Source organism: Egretta garzetta, unplaced genomic scaffold (assembly GCF_000687185.1).
Source record: "Egretta garzetta isolate BGI_Z169 unplaced genomic scaffold, ASM68718v1 scaffold454, whole genome shotgun sequence".
In the NCBI taxonomy this organism is placed as follows: domain Eukaryota; kingdom Metazoa; phylum Chordata; class Aves; order Pelecaniformes; family Ardeidae; genus Egretta; species Egretta garzetta.
This window is the reverse complement of record NW_009259429.1, coordinates 307,145-333,828: the sequence shown is the minus strand read 5'-3', so window position 1 is coordinate 333,828 and position 26,684 is coordinate 307,145. Positions and strand designations below refer to the sequence as shown.

At 38.1% G+C, this 26,684-nt stretch overlaps 1 protein-coding gene across 1 annotated transcript in view; it reads left to right on the top strand.

Moving 5' to 3' along the window:
* The window catches only part of CAPRIN1 (cell cycle associated protein 1), a 33,178-nt gene extending 9,129 nt beyond the window's left edge, over positions 1 to 24,049 (top strand). The window contains exons 6-18 of the mRNA XM_035892622.1: positions 1,759 to 1,896; positions 3,304 to 3,356; positions 3,443 to 3,529; positions 8,547 to 8,702; positions 9,538 to 9,646; positions 10,119 to 10,180; positions 12,196 to 12,306; positions 12,841 to 12,990; positions 13,260 to 13,410; positions 15,410 to 15,604; positions 16,771 to 16,871; positions 17,772 to 17,835; positions 19,374 to 24,049. Of these exons, the coding sequence (XP_035748515.1) occupies positions 1,759 to 1,896; positions 3,304 to 3,356; positions 3,443 to 3,529; positions 8,547 to 8,702; positions 9,538 to 9,646; positions 10,119 to 10,180; positions 12,196 to 12,306; positions 12,841 to 12,990; positions 13,260 to 13,410; positions 15,410 to 15,604; positions 16,771 to 16,871; positions 17,772 to 17,835; positions 19,374 to 19,438 (1,442 nt within the window). The 3' untranslated portion in view covers positions 19,439 to 24,049. The remainder of the gene's footprint in view (positions 1 to 1,758; positions 1,897 to 3,303; positions 3,357 to 3,442; positions 3,530 to 8,546; positions 8,703 to 9,537; positions 9,647 to 10,118; positions 10,181 to 12,195; positions 12,307 to 12,840; positions 12,991 to 13,259; positions 13,411 to 15,409; positions 15,605 to 16,770; positions 16,872 to 17,771; positions 17,836 to 19,373) is intronic.
* The last annotated feature ends 2,635 nt before the right edge of the window (positions 24,050 to 26,684 follow it).

The window sequence follows — 26,684 nt, the reverse complement described above, 5'->3', positions numbered from 1 at the left end:
AGTCTGCTGCTGGTGGTGCTTAGTAGCAATTCTTTGTTTTCTGGAAAAGAGTGAACAAGGAGCTTTTGTCAATAATATGACCTAATCTATAAACTGGCATGGCCTTATTTAGTGTGATGTTCTGCTCCCCCTCATCTCCTGCAAAAAAGCTTTCTGGTTTTGCCCTGTTTTGATTGATTAACTCTGTAAATCGGGGTGTGATCCTTCAGATGTATTGCTTTCTTGCAGAAATGTACATTTTCATGAATACGCAGCTTCTAACATTAGACCTTAAGAAAATGGCTCTGCTAGACAATATGTTTCTTGTATCATGGGGAATTTTTGAAGTCTTTTAATTGGAAATCAATAGGAAAGGTAAAATTTTGTAGGTAAAATGGCTAACAGCTTTCCCCCTTTTTAAAAAAAAAGTCAGTTGTCCTTATATTACAGTAAAATTAAGCTGTTGAGTTTTTCGTGTTCTATTCATAGGAAGTGGAATGATAGTATTGCAATTGTTATCTAATCTGCGTTACTGAGGAATGGTACACAGGACATTGGAAGATATTGTGGCCTTAGTGGTGATAAGATTTTCCTTGTTTGTGGCAGAATAGGAAACTTCAAATTCTTTACATTGTTGAAATTAGATTTTGTGAGGTGGTGCCAGCTTAGTATTTTTTTTAATATGTTTTGTGCAAGAACTCAAGTCTGAAATGGTGTGGTGTTAGATCTTTATAAGAGCCCAAAGATGTGTACCACATTTGCATTTTTTTGTTTGGTTGGTTTTGGTTGGGGGGAGGGCTGGGGTTTTTTTGCTTAGGCGTTTTTTGGGGGTTTTTTGGGGGGGTTTTTTAGAGTTGGAGGAAGGAGAAGGTTTGGGGATAGTTTTCAGGAGAGAGCTGATGTATAATTCTTAGAGACCTAGTCATTCTCTGACTGAAAAAGTTGGGCTGGGTTTTCTATCTGGATTTCAGGCTGAGCTTTTAGTGATGTCATTGGCAGCCATTGCTGGTTTGCTTTGTCTTATAATAGGGATGAAAGTTAGTGTATTTCTCTCCTCTTCTGTGTGTATGTATTGGTTTGTACAGTGTTCATCACTTGCCAGACATGCATTGTGAATCTTCCATTGTGAATCTGTTTTGGTTTTGATTGGCCTAGACACTTGTAATGCTGCCTGGCCAACATGGGTGATTTGGTTTTGGGTTAAGATACCACAGTGTCCATCTGAGGCACTGAGTGCAAGCTTGTGCTTGTTTTGCCTACGAAGGCTGTTCTGAGCCTCTTCACCTCAAGGGAAGAGCCTTTGTGAAGGTGGTACCTGTGTAAATGTGTTTGTACTGACAGTTGTTTTGCAAGAAATTGACTTCTAAGTAAGGTTTTTTAATTTAGGAAATAACAAATAAATCAGTTACAGTTGAAACCTCATTGAGTTCCTAAAACTTTCCAAACTGAAACTAAGCAAGCAGAGATTTTTGAAATAGCAGGAATAAAAGTATGGTAATTAAATTCATAAACTCTACCTCACTCTGAGGAGTCTTATATACTCTCAAGATTCTCCTTGCCCTTCAGATTTTTGTGAATGTAGGTTGATTATTTATTGTTTGATTTAGTATGAGCTAGTAAGACAGAAGTAATTCTGTAACAGTAGTGTCTGTGGGCTAGCTTGGGGCAGCAACATCTTCCCGGAAAAAGGTTAATCAAAGTTTTGTGGGATCTCAGGAAGGAGGGAAAGGATGATTAGGATTGAGTCTCTGTTAAATTTTAACTTTTCTGTTTTCCTAGATAAAGCGCTAAAGGAGATTGTTGAACGTATTCTTCAAACTGGTTACTTTGACAGCACCCATAACCATCAGAATGGATTGTGTGAGGAAGAAGAGGCAACACCCGCACCTGCAGTAGAAGACACTGTAGTAGAAGCTGGTAAGAATATGAAGATCCCTGACACTAGGGTGTTTGTTTGTGTTATACTGTCTCGTCTCTTTGGATTCATCAGAATGATTAAATTCAAAATGCAGTTTTAAGCACAAAGAAGCACCTGTCTCTGAGTTCTTCAGGTATACTAGTGTTTTGAATAGAACTGTCATTTCTTTATAATGGGGTATACATCTAGCCAGAGAACATACAGGGGCAGTCAATCATTTGTTCAGCCCTGCTCTGAGACACAAGGAAAGAAAAGCAGAGCTGTGTTCTAGAAGAGTTCTGTAAGGCTGACTCTTGCCAGCTACTTCTTTGGAGGGACCATAATCCTTTCTAATGATCACATGGTTAATGTCTTCCATCGTAAGGAAAGGTTTACTGTTCCAGCTGCGGAGTGTCAGCTGAATGAAGGAACAAAGTCGCTTAGTAGTACTTGCTTTTGAACACATCTTCTGGCATTTTTCTGTCCGGTATGTCACTTGCTGAAATAAGAACCCAGGCTGACAATGAAATTATTTTTAAGCAGGTTTATGCAAATGAATATTGTTGCCAACATCTCTTCTTATTTGTTTTCCTATAGAACTTCTCATTATGATTTATAAACAAAATTTTGTGTGTCTGTAGAGTTAAAATGATTAAAGATTAAAATTCTGGTTGCCTGAGGCTTTTCCATTTTTCAGTGGTTCCCACCAGTTAAATATTTTGTTGGAAGGGAACAGTTTTTGAAGCAAAGAGTATGCTTACATACTTAAGAAACTCAAGAATATCGTTCCAAATGTGAAGAAAAAAAAATTTATGATCTTTTTTCTTTTTGAATGTGTTGTGGAGAAAATTGAAACTTGGGGTAACTGAACATAGCTCTCCATAGCAAGAATTCAATGTGATTTTTTTTTTTTAATTCAAAACTGGAAGTCTTTGTTATTACTTAATACTCTGTTAAGGTTCTGTTTTTATTTTCTTCATTCTGAGACACAAGTTTCCTCTTCATCTATCTTCTAACATTAGGTTTGTTTCTGAACCTAGCAGATACTTAACTGTACAAGTCAGCAATATTGAGGCTGTAATTTCAGATCTAATCTAAATCCCCTTGAAGATGTCTGACAAGGCGACTCCTTCCTTAATGTATAGCAAGCTTCTAATATTAGGTATTAATGTCACTCAGGAGTAAGAGTGTGTCCATGCATTCTTGCACCTAGCTGTACTTCCTGTGTAGTAAGTCTATAACACTTCTTTAAAGTAAATGGTTTTGATAAGTGATGACTGCAAAATTGCATTACACTTCTTCAAAACTCCACTTTTGTTGGAGGAGATTTTTTCATCTAACTTTGTGTCTTCTAGGTTTTTAACATGTCTTTTGGGTTGGGTTTTTTTTTTTTTCCTCTCCACATAAATGATATATTTTTCTTACAGAACCTGATCCAGCAGAAGAATTTACTGAACCAACTGAAGTTGAATCAACTGAGGTATTATTCACTGGAAAGATTGTCATTTTGTATAGCTTTAATGCCATTTACTTTTACTTTCATACCCTTTCTTATTTTTATTTTAGTATGTAAACAGACAATTCATGGCAGAGACTCAGTTCAGCAGTAGTGAGAAGGAACAGGTAGATGAGTGGACAGTTGAAACGGTTGAGGTAAGATCTTGTGTACTGCAGGTAAAATTGCAATCCCTGTTTCCGCTGACTCGCAATTCACGTTAGGTTTTAGTGTTGTACCCCTTCTCCCCCAGTATATATAAAAATACATATATTTAAGTAGGCTTGGACTCGCTACTCATTCTTCAATTTCATATTTAGCTCAGGAGTACCTAAAATAAAAACTACGCACGCTGGCTAAGTTGGTGGAGAACTTGCTTTTGTTCAATAGTGGCTTGCTTGGGAAACGGGGCTTAGAAGTCTTAGGTTTAAAAAGACTTACAAGATTTTTTTTGAAGGCTTTTTTTTTTTTTGAGAACTTTGCTGCAAATGTAGAATTTAAATTTATCTACACAGCTGCTTGACAGCATGGCATAGTTGTGCATTTCATTGAGCAGTTCCATGGAGAGAGAGCTGAAAATTAGTATCTCAACTAATATTTACTCCAGGTTGCATATGCGCATAATTTGGTGTTAAAATATGCTTGTTTGTATGTCTCTGCTTTCAACAACTATAGTTCTTCAAGTATTTAACTTGTTACTACTTGGCAGTTGAGTGATTGTTCACTTGTGATGTTTGTGGTATGTGGCTATTGGGAGCCATTCCCAGTTTAGTAGTTTAGGCTCTAGGCTTAACTACACATACAAGTCCGTTTTATTATAAGAGAACTTGTGTTCTTCACGAACCAGAAAGGAGGAGTCACATGGAGTTGTTCAAGTGTTTGGTATGTTGGAACTTGGGTTGTATCCACCTGTTAGGAATAGGTATGAGCAGCATCTTTCACGTGCTAGAGACTTAATTTTTGATGCAGATTAGCCTTCTGCAGCAGCAAATTACAGATGGTCAGTTTTTTAGACTCTCTTCCTTGGTGTCTTCAGACTCTTCTAAGTGTAGGTGTGGAGTAAGTGTTCACTATCTCTTCAAGTGGTGAAAAAGAGAGCAGCCATTTTGATCTGATGATCTAATCTATCTGATTTTTACTTTCAGTCTGGCTGAAATTCATATCTTAGGGTGTTAAAGACCACCAAGAGATTTAATGATAATTAAGATGGGTGTGAGGTTTCTAGATTTAGCTAGACAACTTTGCCATGTATGTGAAAGGTTTTGTTAATATCTTGTCATAGTATTCCATTCCCTTAAAAAAACCCTGAAATGTCACTGCTATTGAATGTGATTGAAGAAAAATCTTAAAACCAAAGAAACCCTCAAACCCCACATATTAAAGTCATGCTTGATTGGGGTATTCTTGCAAGACACGGTATTTTAAAGTTAATGCTTGATTGCCTTCGATCTGTCTTGAATTATGCCCAAATTACATCTCTGTTTCTGTCAAGTGTTCAGAGTAGCTTAGAGGTTCAGTTCTCTGTAGTTCTTAGTATGTAGTATGGATAAAGGCATGAGAGTATAGGAAATGTCCTTATGATTGAAGCCTGTTGTGATTCACTCTGCTCTTAAACTGTAAGACTGTGTATTGCACAGTTGAAAACTCTGATGCTTCCTCATGGGAATAATAACAATATGCAGTAATTGTACTAGTATGGGAAAGTAATTCAGGTTGTAGTTTTGTATCGGATCGATTTCAGAAACTTAATTTTCCATGTCTTTACTAGTCAGCTAAATCTGGATTATATTAGCTTTGTTTTCATAGAACAGTACAAAACATATATACGCCAGTTTTTTCTGTCCCAATTTCTTGGACTATATACTGATGAGCTATTTAGACAAAATTAAAGTTGAAGACTGCTTCTTCATAATTAAGAACCTTATTTTCTCAGATCTAAAACAAAAAGGGGAAATTGAGAATAACTGTCTTTGAAATGACTCCTGCTGTTCTTGCTGGCCCCAAAATCTCATTCCTCGTTCCTGAATTGTCCTTAGGGAAGGTGCTGATATGCATTGTGTAGAGCCTTTGTGCTCTTCAGCTCAAGGTAGTTGTGGCATTAGTATGATAAAATCTGTGAATGATAGCTGTTAACTTCAGAAGCTGATAGCATTCTGAAAGAGAACACTTATGCAGAAGATTTGCCTCGTTTATGAAGAGGAAGGCTATCACAAACTTTTTCAGTAACCATCAAGTAGGTGTGATACCTTCAGGATTTCGATGGTATGGTATGTTTACATTTATGTTTGGGCCTTCCGTAAGTTTTAAACTGAACAATCTGATCGTGAATTCTCGAAGTGTATTTGCATTTGGGTTATATGATGTTTTAATTTTGGTGAAGATGTCCTTTATTGGTAATAGTAGGGGTTTTCTCTGTACGGGCTTTTTGGTGGTGGTGGGTTTTTTGTTTGGTGGGGTGTTTTTTTTGTTGTGTGGTTTTTTGTTTTTTTTTTTGAACTGTTTCCTTTGTCATAAGTTCCTGAATCTGCTTGTATACAAAGTTCTCTGTGTCTTAGATTATGGCACTTTGGATGGATGTGTGTATTTTGTGTAGAATTGGAAACTCTGTTCTGTGAGTGCCAGAATACAAGTTCATTCTGGTTGGTTTGTGGTCTCATGAAACTGAGTTTTACCTCTCCTCCATTACCCCCTGGCCTTCTCTATCCTGTCATTCCCCTCTGATTGTGTCTGGGCAGCTCTGCATACTGAGGAGGCCAAGGTGCAGGGTGTCAGGAGTCAGGATGTCGGAAGGTGAGCGTGAAGTTTGAGGAGTCAAATCCTATTCCGCAGAGAGGTTCAGCTCTCCTAAAAGAAAAGTTTCATTTTGCTGCTATGCCCCCAGGATGAATGGAGATGTATGGTTGGGTAATAATCTGATTTTTGAATAATGATCCCTATACTTGAGTAGTCCCAATACTTTTCTTTTTTTTAATGCAGCAGATTGTTAGAAAGCTGTTAACTTTAGAACTACAGCCTGTCCATTGGCAACTTACTATGCAAAACTTTGAACCTTTTTAGTAGGTTCATCTTACTATGATTATAATAGCTCAAAGTACCTGGTAGTGATAGTAAGACTAAAGGAATAGACCCTAAAGAGTTCTTTTGACATTAAGAGGTTTGAAAAAGACAATGTAAAGTACTAAATGCTGTCTGAAGTTTGTACTGTACTTTTTGTGAAAAAGGAAAATGTTTGAAAAAATTTTGCCCGTTTGGTGTTCTTGATTATTCCATCAACTTGGTTTTTTTGAAGATACTGAATTGTTACGAGTGACTTGGACTTAATAAGTTGAGTGATAGTACACAAATAATTGAGTACATTTTTGATACTAATTATGTAGGAGATGAGTAGCTGCTGGATTTACCTCCCAAGTTCTACCTAGTCATCTGGCTTGCTTTTTTCTTTACTTTCACTTTAAAGCTTTGTAATGTGAGAGAGGTCTATATATTTGCTCTAAATAACAGTTAAAAACCAAATAATTCCACTCATGGGTCTTAATTCTTAATCTGGAAACAGTCCATAACTTGAAGTTTGAGGACAGTGTAATACAGCAGAGCAGTTGTGCTTGTTTTCCAGCGGGGACAGCCTTAGGGTATACTTCCATGGGAACTGTCACATTGCTTCTCTTTGGATGGCTAGTAGTGGAGATTTGGATCTGAAGGGAATCTTGAAGAGGAACACAGGTTGTGGTTGTTTTTTAGTTTTGTTTGGTTTTTTTTTAATTTTTAAAAAAATTTTATTACACATGGCTAGGGATTTGGTCAAGGACAGAGTCATTGGAGTTTGTGAGGCAGCTGTGTGTGCAGAATGTCACATACAAACAATGTTTGTCAATCCAAGCAAGGAGTAGGCATACTGGAAAGTGCTGTAGTCTTTGAGAAGTTGGAAAAAAAAATTACGGGCTTTGAGGGTGGATAGAGGGAGTTCAAGTTTGAAGTTCAGACCTGTGACTATAGAACTGGTCTAAAATGGGACTGTTTTGTCACTCGTCATGACTGCTGTACAAAAATCTGTCTACTGCAGTTCTAATGAGAAACCAGATGTTTTATATAAATATTTTGAACTGCAGGTGCATGTATGCTAACTTACATCCTGTGCCACTGTAAGTTTAAGGCTTACCTGTTTATCTGGAAGATACTAATAGTGAAAAGCTCATGGGAATAGAGAAGCAATAGCCAAGTTACTGACAGTTATCTTCTTTTTAAAGGACAGTTGTTGACTTGAATGCAAATTGAAAATAGCACTTCTGTATTATGGGAGTTGCCTAAAGAGCAAAACTGGTTAGGAATAAGAAAGTGCTACTTTGTGCAGCTCAGCTGTCCTTGTAACTATCTGTTTTCAAGCTATTTGGTGATCTTTGGTTTTTGATGCTCGTGTTCGACTTCCCTGGTTGCTCTGCTGTCTTTTATAAGGTGGTATTTGAAAGCATGTTGCTGTTTGTCATGCCTTTGTTTATGTGCACCATATTGGAATATGTCTAGTAAATTTGAGCTCTCTTGCCCACTGTAAGCTGTGCTTCTGCTTCTGGGTTTCTGGTGTCCCGCCTTCGTGCTGTCTTGCAATCTTCCCGTCACGCAAGGCTGCCTGCTGTTCTCTGAGACCATAAATCAGCTAGCTAGGATAACGCTTGAGGACTCGGGTCTAGATGTGGCTATGAAAATTTGAAATTTTTAAGTCTTAAAAAAGATAAAAAAATTCTGACTGTACCTACGTTTACCAAAAAGGTACGAGAAAAGAATTGTTTTCCATGTGTGCATATTTCTGAAACTTACTTTTCCTTGACTTTCTTTAAATTTCCAAATGTTGATAAATTGCTGTCTCAAATCCTGCTCTAAAAAAATCACCGTAATATTGAACGAATTTTTTGTTAGCGTTGTTCTTAGTGGGGAATAGAGTGGATGGAAGGTAAATACAGCACAGTCTCTAAGCTTTCTCCTCCTATGAAGTGCTCAGATCACTAGCTGGCCACCGGTATTGGCATGACTGCAGGAGGACATAGTATTTTTCTTCAAGAGCACTGTAGTAATTACGATCATAATGGAATTAGGCAATAGACATAAATTTCAAGAACTACTGAGCCACTTCTGTGCACTGTTATCTTAAGCTGAAATTTCAGTCGGTTGCTTGTTTCTTGTTAGGTTGTAAATTCACTGCAGCAACAGACACAAGCTACGTCTCCTCCAGTTCCCGAACCTCACACGCTCACTACTGTGGCTCAAGCAGATCCTCTTGTTAGAAGACAGCGAGTACAGGACCTTATGGCGCAGATGCAGGGCCCATATAACTTCATGCAGGTATGATGAACCTACTGTGGTGCTGTGAAGCTAGAACCAAAGAAAGAAAATAGCACTTTCTGGCTGCTAGTCACAGTTTTAAAGAGTCCATCAATACAATGGTCTTGCAGACTGTGTAGTATGGTGAGATCTCATCCAAAGCCTGCAAACCTGTATTGCTGTCAAAGTACAATTAGAATGTTATTTAGCTTTTCAGTCCTCATCTGTACTACATCTATAGAGAAGGCAGAAAGTTACGCATCACTGGCTGCTGTAGTGTATTCTCCTTAAGTGAGACCAGCTGTAAAATACCCCTTCTGTAAGCTAGCTCCAAATTTTGTGTTATGAAAAGCTTGTACAACACATGAAGAGAATGCTTTTTGGGTCGCTTCTTGAAGGCACTCCTTTAACCTCTAAAGTTAGAACAACTAGAAGTGCATTGGGAGGTAACGGAATATATCAGAAAAAGCCTCTCCTCCTCCACAAAGAAAAGAATAGACACCTTGGTAACGAGGCATACGCATCTTATGTTCTTTTTCTTGTTTCTTCCTACTAAGTGCTAATTTAGTATAAAGAATAGATGGCTGCCTATTCTGTCTGGCTATTAAAATCTCCCTCCAGTTACTGTTTGTGAGATAAGCTCTGATTTTTATACATGGACAGAATTTTTATTGTGATAAACACGTTTTGGAATTTTTGGTATCTTAATTGATGTAAAATATATGGTAAACCCAGCAGTTATGTAGCTGCAGACTAAGCTTCCTTTATTGTGACCCGGTCACTTCTGTATTCTGAATGTTAGGATTTTTAAAATACAGTTAATTGGATTTGGTTTGGTGATTTTCCCCCCCCCCAGGACTCTATGCTGGAGTTTGAGAACCAAACGCTTGATCCTGCCATTGTATCTGCACAGCCCATGAATCCAGCACAGAATTTGGACATGCCACAAATGGTTTGCCCTCCAGGTTTGTAATGGTAAATCCTAAACATAAATATTGGGGAAGCCTGCAAGTCAGCTGTTAGAAAGGCTTGAGTTACTGCTACATAGTTAAGGGGTCATCACAAGTAATAATGCAGTGCTGTTAAAGTGTGTTTTTTCTCAGAAATGTGATTGCACATTTGAAGTGTACTGTTTGTAGGCTTCCAATTCTCACTTCTAGATTTTGCTTCGGAGTGTGGAACATTTCAAACTCTTTTAAATGGACAAAATGCAGTTTTGCTTAGGCTTTCAGAAATTGCTGGATTATTTTGGACAACTGGAAAAAAAATATTTGCATGGAAATGGTAATTGGTATTTTGAGTATAGCTTTGTCGTGCCAAAGGTATAATCATCTTTATGATGATGGGCTCTCAAATAACTGAATTAGATAAGATGGCTATGCTATTCTGTAAAAGGTTTGATCACATTGTGTAATAAGTGAAATTATTTTACTTTAGTTCATGCCGAGTCAAGACTCGCCCAGCCTAATCAGGTTCCTGTGCAACCAGAAGCTACACAGGTAACATGTTTAGTAAATTGTATTTTGGATTTTAAATTTATTTTAGTCTTGATTGATGTTATAATAGGATTTAATTCCTACTGTATGAGAAACTGAAGAAACAGCTGAGGCTCTGATTTTGGGAAATAGGTTATCTCTATTTTCAGCATTGTCACTTACAAGCATTGCTGTATACAGTTTTTATGCTATGCAGACGTTGCAGATTTTCTGTAATGGAGTCTTATCAGGCATTACCCTGTTTGGAAAACTGCTGGGTTCAAGGCTGAAGTATGAGTTTATTGAGGAAACAGCATTTAGAATTAGAGGCCTCTTAACCTGAAAGGCACAGGCACGGTAGCAGTTGCAGTTTGCGCTGCTCATTCTAATGGCCCGGTATGGACTTCTCGGCAGTTGTCAGTTCTTTCAGTCTGTGGAATTCACCTCAGTCTTCAAATTTGCTGTGTAGATGTGATTTTCATTTCAGAAATTGACTTGCATGTGCTTGTGTGTTAGGCTGCTGTCACTTAAAATCTGTATCCCATGTGACAGTCATAAATTTCAAGTGGGTTTTTTCATGATGGAGAGGAAGAACTTTGGAATGCTGCTCTGTGGAGTCCTGACATAGCAGTTGAACTTGTGGTTTCTCTCCGTGTTCTGCTCAAGATGGACTGCTAACCTGACATGTCAGTCTTTGCCTGATAGTGTTCTCTTTCGTGTTAAACCATGTGTGGTAAATAGAAGCATGTTGTCCTTTATTTGCTTATTTATGACAGAAATGCCCAAACCAAAATAACATGGTTAAAGGGCAGTCTGTATCTGTTCAAGTGGGCATCAGACCACAAACAGATTCATTGGATTAACTACTTAGTTTATGTTGTTGACTTGTTCTGCTAAGGAGTCCAGGTTGCTTGCTTGAATGATATTTTAATACTGGAGTTGTAGAGCAATCAGAATGAGTTTGAATGCTGTTTTAAGTTGAGCTTTCATGCAGTTTCTGTTTAAGTAGGATCTCTTTAAACATGCTTTTGCAGTGTATAAATTATGTATTCACCTTTTATTTAAGATATATCAGTTTCTTACTGAATTGCCTAGTGATTAAGGAACTTCCTGATTCTGTATTAAGCACGTGTGGCATCTCTGAAGGACTCTGCTGGTCTCAAGTTGTGAATCTGATCTCTGCAGGCATTTGAAAACCAAAAGAAAAATTGGGATAGAAAGTGTATCTCAGAGTGATGGTAGTATAAATTGCTTGCTTTATCTTCTCCAGATTGGGTCCACAAGTTTTAAGTCACTAATTTGTATAGAAACAGGAACATGTTGGGTTTTTCTTGAGTTTCCTCTGTACATACCTGCTGAAGTGCTAGTACACTCATCGGTTTTGTTGTTTTGTAGGTATAGAACAATTTTTTTTGCAGTGAGTCCTCTCTAGCTTTCATTTTACTGTTAAATGATATCTGTGACTTACTCCAATGGATTTTCTTTTTTTTTTTTTTTTTCTTATTTTCCTTACCTCAACTGGTGCTGCCAACAATTCCCTTGGGGATCTTGCAAGCAGTAGTACTGGACTCTGTATAGAAGAGCAGAGGCTGTAAAATGAGCAAATTCAGTCCATTGGAAACCAGCACTTTTCTTTTTGTGTATGAGCTTGGAGTTCTCTCATGTAAACTTCTATATATTTCTCTCTCTGTGTCTGTCTTGCCCCAGCTTTATTGTAATGGTAGTTGGGGTTGCATAAGGAAAGGAGGAGAAGGGTGTTCTTCAGTAAAGGCAAATATGTGTCCAACTGATTCAGAAATACTCGGAGAATACAGTCTGGTGGAGGGTGGGTAGTGTGTCATGTTAGAGTATATGTCAAGATGAGGTGGTTAAACCTCCACTTGTTAAAAAGTACTTAATTTTTAATGGTTGTAAAGATTTGCTGGGATACATAACTTTTACTAGAGAGTATCGTTCATTCCAGAGTTCTCTGATAATTTTTATAAAACTATGTGTGAGCATCAGCTGACTTTCGGGGGCTTTGGGATTTATTTTGTCAGGTTCCCCTGGTTTCTTCTACAAGTGAGGGTTATACAGCCTCCCAACCCATGTATCAGCCTTCTCACACAACAGAGCAACGGCCACAGAAAGAATCAATTGACCAGATTCAGGCAAGTCAGATTTCACAGGGGTGGGAAGGACTCTGCTTGCAGGTGTGATTAAATGTTAGTCTGTGTTTCTCTGTAAATAAAGTTTTGTAATTTTTAGTTACCTATTGATAGGGCTGCTTCAGTTCTGTTGAATTTCAAAATTTTGAGCCTGTCTGGGACCAGTAAGTCCTTCACAGTAAGACTTGTAACTGAAGTTAGAAGCAACGTGCCAACATCAGTGTATGAGCATCAGTGCTGTTGGCTTAGGAAATGTGATAGATTTTTTTTTTTACATTGGCTAGTACTTAGCCCAGAAACTTGTTCATTTTCCCCAATAGTTTTTTTCTAGTTGTGTTTCAAGTTAATGAGGAAGAAGACTGCTAGGTTTTTCCTCTCCCATTATGCTGTTGTGAATGAGGCTGTTCAGCTGAAGTAGAAAATACTCATTTGTTGAGGTGAACCTGAGGCTTTGTCACTTTTTTAAAGTGAAATTTTTAAATTAAATTTTTGGTATTACTCAAAAGCTGCTAAAATGTTGTTTGTTTTAATTATTAGGCTTCAATGTCACTGAATGCAGACCAGACCCCATCATCGTCATCACTTCCCACTGTGTCCCAGCCACAGGTGTTCCAGGCTGGATCTAGCAAACCTTTGCATAGCAGCGGAATCAATGTTAATGCAGCTCCATTCCAATCCATGCAAACAGTAAGTAGTAATTTAATGTTGAATGCCTTTATTTTGGTCGTCATTCCTTGTGTTCTAACACAAATACTGGAATTGGTCATGTAATGGGGGGGTTGGACTAGGTGACCTCTGGGGTCCCTTCGCACCCAAAACATTCTATGATTCTATGATTATGTAATTACATGACTTTGTTTATTCATGTTTCTCAGACTCGCATACTTCTTTACATGAGGCAAGGAGGAATTGTAAAAAATAAATGGGACCAGAGAGCTGTTTTTCTAATGTTACAGGTATTCAACATGAATGCACCTGTTCCTCCTGTTAATGAGCCAGAAACCCTTAAGCAGCAAAATCAGTACCAGGCCAGTTACAACCAGAGTTTCTCCAATCAGCCTCACCAAGTAGAACAATCAGATCTTCAGCAAGAACAACTCCAGACAGGTAAACTTATTTTAGCAAAAATTAAAATGGCAGTAACTTGAGTAGAGCAGATGATCGGGCTGTGAAGTCATAGGTGATGTAGCAAAGTAGGTCACATTCTTAAATGTTCCTAGTCTTGCAAAGCTTTCCCTGGAACAGTACCTGGTTTTTGTTTTTCTGTCTCTGTTTGATTATCTGTCTGGGGGTGAAATTGAGTATACATGTCTCCAACTGTTAAGAGAATTTTCTCACTTGATTCAGCTTTATATGGATTTAAAAAAAACATGAACACGATTGAGGATTATTCTAAAGATGAAAGCAGTATAGTAGAGTGCTTGCTCTGCTGATACTAAAGTTGGCTGATCCTTAAATTTGCTTTAAAAAAAAAAAGGGACTATTTGAGATGACATTTTATAAAGGAAATAGGAGGCTAGAATTGAGAACAAAATAGACTGCTTGTCACAGATGATGTAAGGTTCATGGAGATCTAAAACCTTTTGCTAAAATCAGTTAGACATGGTAAGAACACAGGAGGTAAAACGCTTTCCAAGTTAGCAACTTCAAAAAAAAAAAAAATAACCAACAGTAAAATAAAGTCTGTGTACAAAGCTACTCTTCTCCCAGCACTCTTCTCGCTTCCCACTGAGATAAAATTTGCAGATGCAGAAGAGAGATTTTGAGTGAAGAACACAGGACAGAGTTGACAAGGGTGCAGTGCTAACAACCACTAGAGGTGGAGTAAGGAAAAAGAGCTGGTCTTTTTTCTCTGTAACTGATTATGATCTTTAATTTTGTCTTCCTTGCAAGCTGGGATACTGGGGTGAGTGAATGAGAAGAGGGAGAATCAACTTTTTGTTGTCTGTCTATATGGTTTTTGAGCCATATGCAGTGCAAGGCAGAAAGACAATCTGGGAAGGATGGTTGTTGAAGGGGGGCCATGCAATACTAAATGCTTAATATTAACAACTGAGTAAATGTAACTCTTGTTACAACAGAAAGTGCAGTGGCCTTACAACAAAAACTGCACACTAATTAAACACTCAAAGGATGACCACTTCATGCATTCCATGAGAATTGATAGGGAAGTTGAGGAGAAGGGAGGATCTGTGAAAAAGTTCCATAGCACTCTGTGGCTGAGTGAAGTAGACATAAAGTTGTGCTCTCTGGATGATGGAGAAATCTTCCTCTCCTGCATACGAGAGGGGCTTTACCACTTGACAATTTTCTTTGAGGTCTTGCTTCAGCAATTGGTGTTAGGCTAAATTTTACAGCTATTTTGCTCTTACATACAGAATTCTATCTTTTATTACACTTACTGAGCTTATAGCCCTTGGATTGCTTTTGTAATCCACTTAATTCCTGACAATTCCTGTGAAGATATCGTGGCATACCTTACTTCACGTGGCAGTCTTACTTCAAAGATGCAGATAGTCTCAAGCTATCCATCCTGCTCTGGCTTTTTGATTTACATGTACTGTGTGAAGAAAGGTTCCCCCAGCCCGTACAGCCAAAACGGCAGCTCTGTTAAAAAGTTCCCATCGATCTCACCTTAGTCAGCACAGCTAGACCTAAGAGAGAGGATTTAGTTAAAGTGAAAGCCAAGATTTCTTAGAGGCTCTCTGCCAGTTCAGAGGGGATGAAGTTACAGAAGTGGGTTAACTTATTCATACTGTTTTTTCCAGAGTGTATGTTGCTGATTAAATTTTAAAGAGTTTGAAATAGCACAGGAGAATTGTACCTACATAAGGAATACTCGTTGAACTTAAACTAGAGACTTCTTGACACCCGACTTTAATTGACTCTGCTGTTTCTGAGTTGTTTTAATATTGTGGGATATCTGACTAGTAAACTTGACGCTTAATGCTGCAGATTATTTTTCTTTGAATTGGTGAGCATTTATTGATGTGTTCAATGGTATTTCAGAGCTTTGAATGTTGAGTTTGGAGAGGGCATACATGGGAACATAAATAAACAAATGTAGACTTTTATACTTCATTTTTTCTCTCCACTTCCAATGTAGTGGTTGGTACTTACCATGGTTCCCCGGACCAGACTCATCAAGTGGCGGGTAACCACCAGCAACCTCCCCAACAGAATACTGGCTTTCCACGCAACAGTCAGCCTTACTATAACAGTCGAGGAGTGTCTCGTGGTGGATCACGTGGGGCTCGTGGCTTAATGAATGGTTACAGGGGACCGGCGAATGGATTTAGAGGTAAACAGCTTCATTAAACTCTTGTCATTTGACTTTTACTTACTACTTTCTAGAAACACTGTGTTGGGATACCAAGGGTTAAACTCACCTACTGTTGTTTTTGTGCTGTAGTGGTATCTCTGTAAGGTATTTAAACTTGTAGTAAAATTTCCCTTTGCTTCAGCTAACAAGCAACTGAATTTTTAGGTGTTTGATGAGGCTTCCTACTAGGATGTAAGCGAAGAAGCATTTTTTCTGTTTTATCCAACAGAATTTCACAACCATCAAGTGAGGAATTCAGATGCCAATTGGTATTTCAAAAATGTTTTTTATTTCCAGTTATGGTAGAAGCAGAGTATTCTAAAGAGTTCCATGTTTCATCATATTGAGAGTAGTTTGGATAATGTAGAAATATAAGAACAAAAAAGTCCAAAAGTTACTACTCTGAGGGAATTACCAGGAGCAGAGGAATGATACTGTAGTTCTGGATAAATATGAGAACTTCCTTTGTTCCTGGAGGTGATATATGTGGCTGTCAATGTTATGAAGATGGGTATGTTAGAATGGGGGAGAGAGACTGTTTCCTTGTCAGGTATTAGGGAATTAGACTAATGGATATGGTACTGTGGGTTTTTTGCCCCATTCTCTTCCTCTTGTGGTTGGAGAGTAGAGGAGAAATGTGTATAATAAAAATAAAACTGATTGTAGTAGGGAATGCAGTGGTCACTTCTTGCCTGCTTAAAACTGATCTGGATTCCCAGTGTTAGACCCTTGGGACTGGAGCCATCTTTGGACATGGTTCCCAGCACTCAGGACAGCCTTGGCTCGGGAGCAACTTCTTGCTTGAGTTGGCTGTTGTGGCCTGGAATGTAACAGCTGTTACATCTAGATCCTGGTATTAGGATTAGTTCTGGATTGAATGTTATATAAATCAAACTTCAAATTACTAGAGAACTGCATTGAATTGCAATCTCCTCCTGGTTCTTACTAGGTCTTCATTCTGGTTTCTTGTAATAGTATTAGCACTGATGTTGCAAACATTTGCTTGATTTGCAGGTAAATGGTACTTACTAAAGGGGTATTTTTCCTTGAGTTTAGGTAAAATGCTCTTACTGCTTTTCTTTATATGGTAGCATAAAGTAATAGGCTATCATTTCCAAGTGAAAGACTTGTACCCTGTTCCTTAGGAGGATATGATGGCTACCGTCCTTCCTTTTCCAACACTCCAAACAGTGGTTACACGCAGCCCCAATTTAATGCTCCCCGGGATTATTCAAACTACCAGCGGGTAAGCTACTGTTATGTTGTGGCAGTCTAGAAGTAGAATAAAAAAGTACCTGCCAAGAAAAGCACTAAAATAAATCTATCAGTGAAAACTTTTCTGAGGACTTCTTTTCATTGCTAACGAAGACAAAATTTTCAGGTTCTAAACAGATGTTTATAAATAGCAGAATATTAAGTGGCTGGTTATAATTGGGAAACATGTCCTGTTTGGCTGATTGATCTCTAAAAGAATTAGTCTAGTAACTACAGCAAGGTTGAATTATAAAGATTATAAAGAACTGATTCTTAAATGTAATTATTTTCACAGCTTTGTCAGAAAGAAATTTAAAGAAGAACTTAAATCTGTTGAATTTAACTTCAAACTTTTTGGGGATTGCGTGCCTTCTGCAATGTTGATGTTACTCTGAAATTTGCCTAGAGTTTCTGAAGAAGTATGTTCAGTTTGCTGAAAGCTGAGACTGACTGGAAAATGTCTAACTCTGCATATCCCCAAACAAGTGTTTATAAGCAAATGAGGTGATAGATTTTGATCCTGCCATTAGAATGTCACTTCATTTGTTGATGGGTCCTTCAGCAAATTCATCTGTTGGACCTCTGTGTCGTTTGAAAAATTTGAACATTAAATATATCTATGTACATTTCTTATTTATATTGAACAACATATCCTGTAACTGAAGAGAGAATTAGTCACTGTATGTTTTATTATACCTGCTAGGTTCTAGTTAGGAGTAAGAATTTTTTTTCAAAGATTAAATTACACTGGTAAAATGCTATATGTTGAAGTTAAAGGTGTTTATCATCGCATATTGTTTTAAAAGCTTCTTATTTTATTGGCAATTAATAGCTTCCTGAAACATAACAAAATGCCCAGGTTTTGTAACTTTTTTTCATTTCTTTGCTTCAGGATGGATATCAACAGAATTTCAAACGTGGCTCTGGACAAAATGGACCTCGTGGAGCTCCTAGAGGTAATTCCTGAGTATCAAATAATTTATTTGGGCCGAATGGAAGCTTTTTGGTCCAACTTCTGGAGTTTGGCTTTAAAAAGCAACCTCACTCCTCATTCAGCAGGTCACAGTTGAAGAATAAACTTACTTTCCTCTGACCTCATGGTTTTGAACAGGGGTTGGACTTGGAGGACCTCTTGAGATCCCTTCTGACTTGAATTGTACTGTGATCCTTTGAACTTGTGATGGAAGTTCAGTTTGCCATTGAATGAGGATTCTCTGAAAAGAAGAAAACAACAATTGCTTTTGACACTTTAAATGTAGCAGAACTATTTAGTTGCCTTTTATTAATGAAAGCTGTTGGAAAGTGATTTTTTTTGTTTTTGTGAGGTTCATCATGACTTAAGATCTGCTTACTAGGTGCATTAGTAGCTTGCAGGCAAGACGTGCTTATAAGGCAGACATCAGGCTTGAGCTGGCGGTCAGCCTTCAAAATTATATGTTATTCTGCACTAAAAGATGTCTTACTGCATCTGTTCTGGAGGTCTCTCTTGATCTAAGGATACAAAACTTCCCTTCATGCTTGTCTGTTTCTTGATCCTATAGAGCTGTGGCTTTTAGCTTATGGAGATGTGTTGTCCTGTAGCTTCGTGTGAGCGCTTGCCCCATGTTCATCTGCAAAAACAAAATGAAACAAAAACCCCCGCATATATAATGAGGCTGTAGTTGAAATTGTAAATGTTATTTTCAGCACTACTTCCACAGTTGTTCTTTTAGTAGATTTTTGGCGATGAGGCTGTCCTCTGTCTTGATACAGCCATTTCGATGAAAATATTGAGTTACCACCAGAGTGTCTTGTCAGTGAGGACAGCTCGAGGCTGTACGTTGCACTGTCTGTGAAACCACAGTTCTGAGTGGTAGTTTGGTTTTGACTTCTGTCCTTGACTGTCCTGGTACTGAAAGACCTGTAGTGTGAAACTGGGGCCTGAAGTTCGACCTAGTATTAGGCTGTGGTGACACTGGCAGCATGTTTTAGGAAGCACAACTATAATGAAGACTAAAAGTCTTGAGGTTCGTTGTCAGGGATATTCAGGCAAACATGAGAGGGGTTTCCCAAGTGACCTACAAATCTCATATACTGAGAGTGTGAGCTACAGGCAGTCTCTTTCTTAAGGAAGAGAAGAATGGGAGTTAGTACCTGATTAGTTAGCTCACAGTACTTGTATTTAAAATATTGTAAACCAATTATTCATTACATTACTGCAAAACGTTTAATTTTAGCCTTGCATTCATATCTTCATGATTTTTTTTTTCCTTTTACATTTTTAATTGAAGTGATTACAGCTTTGTAGTTCGGGGGAAAAATACTGGCATAGAGCTGAAAACTAAGGACAGGTTATGTGCTGTTGAGTTTTGATTTGAAGGAGCTTTTAGAGCTTTATATAGTCTAGTTAATACACCTGAGAATTCTTACCCAGTTTAGACCGGAGCTTTTAGGAACTTTTTTAAAATAACCTGACTTAATGCATAATTCAAGTGCCTTTTTATATGTTTTCTAGGTCGCGGAGGGCCCCCAAGACCAAACAGAGGGATGCCTCAAATGAATGCTCAGCAAGTGAATTAAGCAAATTCACAGGATTACATTAAACGCCAAAAACACACTGGCCAGTGTACTATACATGTTACCAGAAGAGTTATCATCTATTTGTTCTCCCTTACAGGAAGTTTGTTGTAAAGGGACTATTTTCATTACCCATAATGACAGGACTACAGTTGCCAGCTTTATATTACCTGGATATGGAAAGGAACGAAACAACGTTTACTCTGCATGTTCTGTCCTAAGCATCATCTTGAGCCTTGCACATGAGATTCAGATTCCTCACCCTTGCTAAGAGTAAAGCAAAAAAGGCAATTTTCAGGGTGATCCAATCTCAATGGTTAACTGAAGTGGCAGGAAAAAGCAAAGACTCACTTCTAACATATAAAAGCGATGTAACAAATTTGGATAAAATCTGCAAATTCGTAAAGATTTACTGTGGTGGCAGTTGACAAAACTTAATGTTCCCATGAAAGGATGGAAAAGGTGAAGTGTGGCTTGATAGAGCAACTGCATTTCAGCTTTTTCTTATTAAATTGAAGCACTGAACAGTTTAAAGATGTGTAGTGATGCATATTTCCCTAAATAGACAAATAGGCTTATAGCCAATTTTTGACAAAGAAGCAGCACCCTTAGCTACAGCACTCCTCATGACCAGGTCCCTGTTAACTGTGGCTAAGGATTTAAGATCGCTTGCATAACTGCTAATGTAATTGTGTAATTTTTTTTAAAAAAAAAAAAGCAGAAAAAAAAAAGCTTTGATTTGGCACTTCAACAAAATTTTGCAACAAATGTGAGATATAACCTGAATGGCCACTGTATATTTGATGTGAAGTATTTAGAGATCTCTTTGAAACACTTTAAGTTTCTTTGATAGCAATGACTTTTGTAAGGATTGGTATTCTCTATCATTCCTTATGACTTGCACATTGTCTGTCACTAATACTTGACCTTGCTGTATTTTCACCTAAATAACTGATGCCGGTACTGATGGAAATCTCTTAATGGATAATCATAACACTTTTGGTCACATGTCCTTTTGTCTTTCCTGCAGCCTTGAAGGTTTTAAGAAATCTCAAATGCCCGCTGCTGCTGCCCTTTTAATTGCTATCTTTTGAAAAGCACCAGTATGTGTTTGAATTGATTTCCCCTTTTAAGGGAAATGACAGCCAGCAGTTACAGTTCTAATGGTATAAGCAAGACAAATAAAACATGTTTATAAAAATTGTATCCTGGAACACTGGTTTTCAACGACTGAAACAAATTTAATGTAACGGGGTGACGTTTCATAAGGTTGGTTGTTGTTGGTTTGTGGGTTTTTTTTTCCCCTGATAGATTCTCTTTTTCCCAAATAGATGCAAACCCTCCTCCTGTTTTTCTGATTTTATTCCAATAGCTGTGACTTCTTCTGGGAAACTTTTCTTTTAATGGACTTTCCTTTTCATCAAGGCAGCAATGTATAAAAGAAATGGCATAAGACTAGGAGCTGGAAAATACCAAGTCTTATTCAAGTTTTACTGCATACTTGTGGTATAATCTTTGAAAAATCACTTGTGCCTACCTTTTGCGCACATGCACTCTCTCTGCAGTGGGGAGAATATATTGATAGCTGCCTCCATAGAGGTGTTGGTAGTTCTGTTGTGTTCTATAGCACGTGCAAGAAGAAATGTGCTATATATGTTAAGTATTGCTCATCAAAGAATTCCTACCTGTGGAAAGGTGAAATTAAGGAACAGCTACGCGTTGTTTAACTGTTATATACAAAACTGAAGGTTGTTTTCACTTGGAGGGTCATTTCTACTTTGTATCACAACTGAACTTTCAGGACTTGTAGTCAGATATTTTGACTTCATTGTGAAATAATCTGAAACTCCGTATGAATAGGTGGTAATATATATCACTTCTCCGTGTTCTGCGTGAAGAGCAAAACTGAGAAATGTTTTTACTGAGAGAAGTGATAAGCTTGTGAAGAAGATACTACACACCAGACATCTTGAGACGATGCTGATGGCTAGAAGCAGCAGTTTTAGTCAAGGCTTAGAAACATTCCGTACCAGTATAACAATATCAACTGCAGTCCAGTGAGAAGTTGCTGTTCTGTCTTTTTTTTTAGGAAGCTATTACTGAGATAATAGTCCCAACTGTTTTTTAACTGGAAAAAAAAATAAAAAGACAAACCTTTTAATGTTGAACTGATGTAGGAAAACGGTGAATTTTTTTTAATTACATTTTTTGTTCATTGGCTTTCTAAGTGGTTGGTAGAACACAAGCTACTCAGCTTTTTTCATTGCACACCAAATGCTTCTTAAATAGCTAATTGTAATTTGACAGTAAACTTGCAGCATACTGAATTAAAGACCGCTGAATGGATCAGAACATTCCACTTCAGGTTTGGGGGTTGTTGGGGTTTTTTTAACTTAAATTTATTAATAAAACATTGGGTAGTTGAGAGGCCTCTTAATTGAGATACAACTTTGTAAGCCTTTTCATGTATGAAAATGGTCTTTAGATTAGCTGCTCTGCTGTATGCTGATAGAGGGAGATGTGTTATAACAATAACAACCCTCAAAAATACATAAGATGTGTTTAATCTGGGAATTTGCACTGACTCTTGATCTCAATACATCTGTCTAATAAACAGTATACTGGAAAATTGGCTTGAGTCCCAGTATGGCACATAGATCCACTAACTGGTTTTTCTGGCCTGTCCGGGGGAGCTTTTAAGCTCTAGATCTGAGTTATGTCCAGATCACAAGTGCTGCTAGATATGTCTTTTGAAAAAGGTTGTATTTTGAACAAAGGCAGTTGTAAGAGGTGATTGCGTTGAGGGGAAACAGCGGTAGTCCAGGCTGGTTCTGTCTTGGAGCCCTTTTGGGATGCCAGGGGGTGAGCTGCATTTGTTCTGGTTAGGTGCTGCTTTAGGATTTGCTTGGGCCTGATGCCTGTGGTTGGAAGCTGCGAGTGAGCCTAACAAAGTGCTACTTCTGAGCCTGTACGTAGACACATCAGCTGCACTCTTTGGTGGTTTTACTCGATCTGTTAATGAGTCTTTTGGGAGCATAGCAGACTAGTTATGACTGCTGCCTTGCATATGCAGCTACTATGAGGAGATAGAGATTTTTATTTTGGTAGGGGCTTCATTATCTAATATTGCTAGGCTGCAATAAGATACACATATGTGTTTGAGAACAAACTTCTAGCTTCAGCATCCTGCTTCCATCAGCTGTAATACAAGGATTCTTGAGTAATTTACAAAATCACTCAAATTTCCAGATGTTTCTACCTAATGTTACTGTGTCTGGGAAATTTGGATCCTTCCTAGACATCCTACAACTTAAGTACTTTAACTCTGAAATCATGAGCTATTGTCTCATACTTAAGGTCAATGTTGTCCTTCGTTTCACTTCGATGTTCTTCCTGTATACAGGCTGTCTTTTTAAGAACAGTTCAATACAACTTGCAGATACTGCTGTGGAGGGAATTCTAGACTTCACTCAACCCCTGTTTTCTTTCCAAGATACTGTCTTTTGTGTATAGCAATCTCTAACACATAACATCATTCAGAGTAGTTGGAAGAGTAATGCTGACTTCTCATTAACAACCTCTTAATGTGTTCTGCTGGGACTTCGTAACTCTGAGAACTTTGTGACCTTAAAAATGTGGCTTCTCAAAATGTCCTGATGACTTTTATTTGTTAGGCAGGCAGATTCTTTGATCGAGGTGCAGGTTACCTTGATACGTGTCTTCGGAGAATGGACTGAGCTTCCTCCTTTCCCCCACTGACATTTGAGTAGCTACTTTGGAGAGAGAAAAGTTACTGAGAAGATAAATGATACTGAAAAAAAGCTGCTAAACTTCATATGATTAAAAGCAAACAGGACAAAATCTTTGTGGTCCAGCAGAATTAAGAGTCAAAACTGGTCAGAAAACTCTTGACCCTCCTGTTCTTTTTTTTTTTAAGTTCTGGCGTTGCTGAAGCCAAGTAGTTGACTTCAACCTCTTTTTTGCAAGAACTGTTCATTGTAAATGCGCATCTGAGATAGAAGTGGCTGGGCTTAGCGGACAAAATTGTGCTGTATTCTTCAGTTTTCTCCCATCCCAAGTCTCCTGTAGGATGCAAAGGGGCATGAGAACACTGCTCATTAACCAGCCCCATTAATGAGGCTGCCGGTCACCTCTGGAAAAATAAAGATCATCCCTCTTGCTCATGCAAAACTGTTCTTGATGAAAGTGTATGCAAAGTAGCAAAAGAGATACATGAAGATACAAATTTATAGCTGGAATTAGCCTATGTTTTAGTCTTTCAAATCTGTGTGCCTGTTCTTACAGTACCCCATCTGCATTGAATAGGGATAGGACTTGGGGTTTTAATTGCTTGAGCTGGCACTGAGTGAGTTCTACAGATGGGGTGGGTAGGTGTTCTTCACCACTGATGGACTGAGAAAAATCAGTGCCTCATCTGAAGAGCAAGCAGGAAATGATCCCAAACAAAATTTTCCTTTTGAACTTACAAGATTATTTACTTAGTTAAATCTGGGCTTAAATATGGTTGTTGTCTGGAAATGTACTGGAAACTCAAACATTGCAAAATTGTGTCATTTCCTTCTAATTCTGGTTTTCTCTAAATTAGAAAAGATTGTTAAAATGTCTTTGTTCCATCACATCAGCATCTGAGCATTTGGTCTCATACTGATCTTGGCTGTCGTAGAATCAGTGGCAGAACCTAACATGAGCTTTGGGGAAATGCCCTTATTTTACATCAGATTAGCATATCTGATAGTCATGAAGAAGGCTAATTGCTTAAATTATAATGTGTTTCTGTTTGGCTGATTTGTTTTTCTGGTGAGAGGGAGATGGGGAAGGTCCTTCAAACTTCCCAGTTTGCAAATACTGCTTGCTTTTACAGCCAGATGTTTCTCATCCCAGCCGGTACATTTTCCAAGAGGAAAGGTTCCATGCTTTTGAGAACCACTGCACCTGGCTGCTTAAGATGTGATATTGCATTGAAATCATCTAATCTTGAAAGGAAAGAAGACATCTACACTGTAGTAGACTGTTAAAGAAACTTAAGTGTCTCTTCCTCTGTGTGAAAGCAACCCCCTGACCCTCATACACTTCTAGGAAGACTTAAGCATCTTGGGTTTCTGCCTCTCTTCCGAAAGGGTTTCAAAAACTGGGCGTTGTTTAATTTTTGTTGTGGTATGGCAGTTTCTGATGCGAAACTCATTTTCTGAAGGGTTTATTGAAGGGAAGAGGTGCTATTCTATTAACCACTTAGGTTTTTTGAATATAATGCAATTGAAATTATTTGTGGCTCTGTAGATCTAGCCTTAATGGAGGGAAGGAAATCCGTTTTCTGAAATCCACATCCTAAAGCCAGTTTGAGCAGTGCTTAAGAGAACTTCAGCCTAACTTGACATCTTGTCCTGTATTAAATATATCTGTGTTAGCTCTTGCTGCAGTTATTAACCCATTAATTTTAAAAGCTAGGTTCTGTTCCCCCTCTCCCCCCCCCCCCCCCCCCCCACACACACACATTTTCTGATGTTCATCAAATAATCAGATGGGTGCAACTAGCTCAGTTCCAACTATGGTGGCCAATTTCTCCTTTTCTATAAAATGTGCTCAAATACTCAGTAGTGGATCAGGAGTACACCTGAAATTTTGGTATCAAGATACATTTTTAGTAATTATCCACTAGACTTTCATTAAATGAAAATGTATTTCCTTTCTTGAAGCTATGCGATTTTAGAATAAATTTTAGTAATGCTTCTACCATATAAAATAAGTCTTCAGAATTACCTTTTAGTTAATTGTCAGATTTAAATTTTCTGATGGCCTTAAACATACCTGTATCTATGTCTTTGCAGTCCTTTAACTCAACGTTTAAAACAAATTGGTCCATGGCTTATGTAAACACTTGAAAAATAAATCTATTTAAATGTTTTATGTCCTTCCCTTTTAAGCAAGTATTTCATACCTATACCATAAGGAATTGTCTTCCTACACTTCTGTTGCATTGGTGGTTTTGTCTCAGTAAATGGGTTTACCTGGGTTCACCTCAAAAAACTGTTCTACAGCCTTTATGATTATTAATTCCATAGTTTTATCATATTTTTGTTATATTTTAAAACTTTAAAATATTTTATCCCAAAATACATCCAGTGGTATTAAACTCGTTTTTCCTATGATGTTACCTGGTTTTAAATACTTCATTGTTCAAATGTTTAAGTTCAAAAATTTTTTTTTTGGCAGTATTAAAAGCTAAGAATAAATATATCTATGCAAATAGCTTGGCTCAACTTTGGTATTGAAAGGTTGATGTTACGGATTTTAGGTTATTAGGAATAGTTTTGCTGTCCAGTTTGAGAATAAATTTAGTGTTTCTGAAAGCTTACTAGAATGTAGAATATGAACCAAGTCAGATGGAGAAATCGTTTTCCTGTTGCAGCTCCACAGTTGTGCGGCTTGGGGTTTTGTATAGAAAACTTTCAAACAGCTGTGGTTTTATTAAACGGGGGAGCTTAAATGTTATAAGCTACCTACTTTTATTGAGAAACAAGGTTACTAACATTTCTTGGTCTTTCATAATTTAGTATCGGATGATAATGTATCCTAAAGATTTGTTATTTTTCTGTATATGTGCTCTGTTTGCATTCTGCAGTCTTGTTTCCATGGGAATGCTGTGTATCCGAATGCCCGTTTTTATTTTTTCCCCCCTCAGCAGTACCACAGGACCCCTTAGGGACACAGAGCCTATCGCTAATGTAGAGCCGCGGCCTGTGGAAATGGAGCGGCTTTATACAATCATTAGAGACCCGGCGTTTACGGGGCTGAGTTTTGCAAGCAAGAGTTACTTAGAACGAAGGATTTCAAAAAATAAAATCGGTGTTGCCATTGCGATTGAAGTTTGGTTTATCCCCTTTTTACACAAAAGTCACCCAGCGGAAGCAGCGCGGCACGGCTGTGGAAGTTCCTAGCTCCTGTCACCAACTGGGCCTTCTCTGCGTGGGCTTTGGGAGAGGGGGTTAGCACCGGGAAATAACTTGCTTTGGTCTGGGTGAGATGTAGCTGAGGAAATGGAGGTAGTTTAAAAAGTAGCTTCCGCACTGCCCGTCTCTTTTTTTCCCTGAGGGGACCCCTTGGTATTTCAGCAATTACTTTACATTCATTTGTTCTGACAGTAATGGCTTTCAGGTCGGTCAGGCTCCCCCCGCCTTCCCCCCCAACGGGCGCAGGTCCCGGCCCGCCCGGGGCCCCCGAGGCGCGGGGG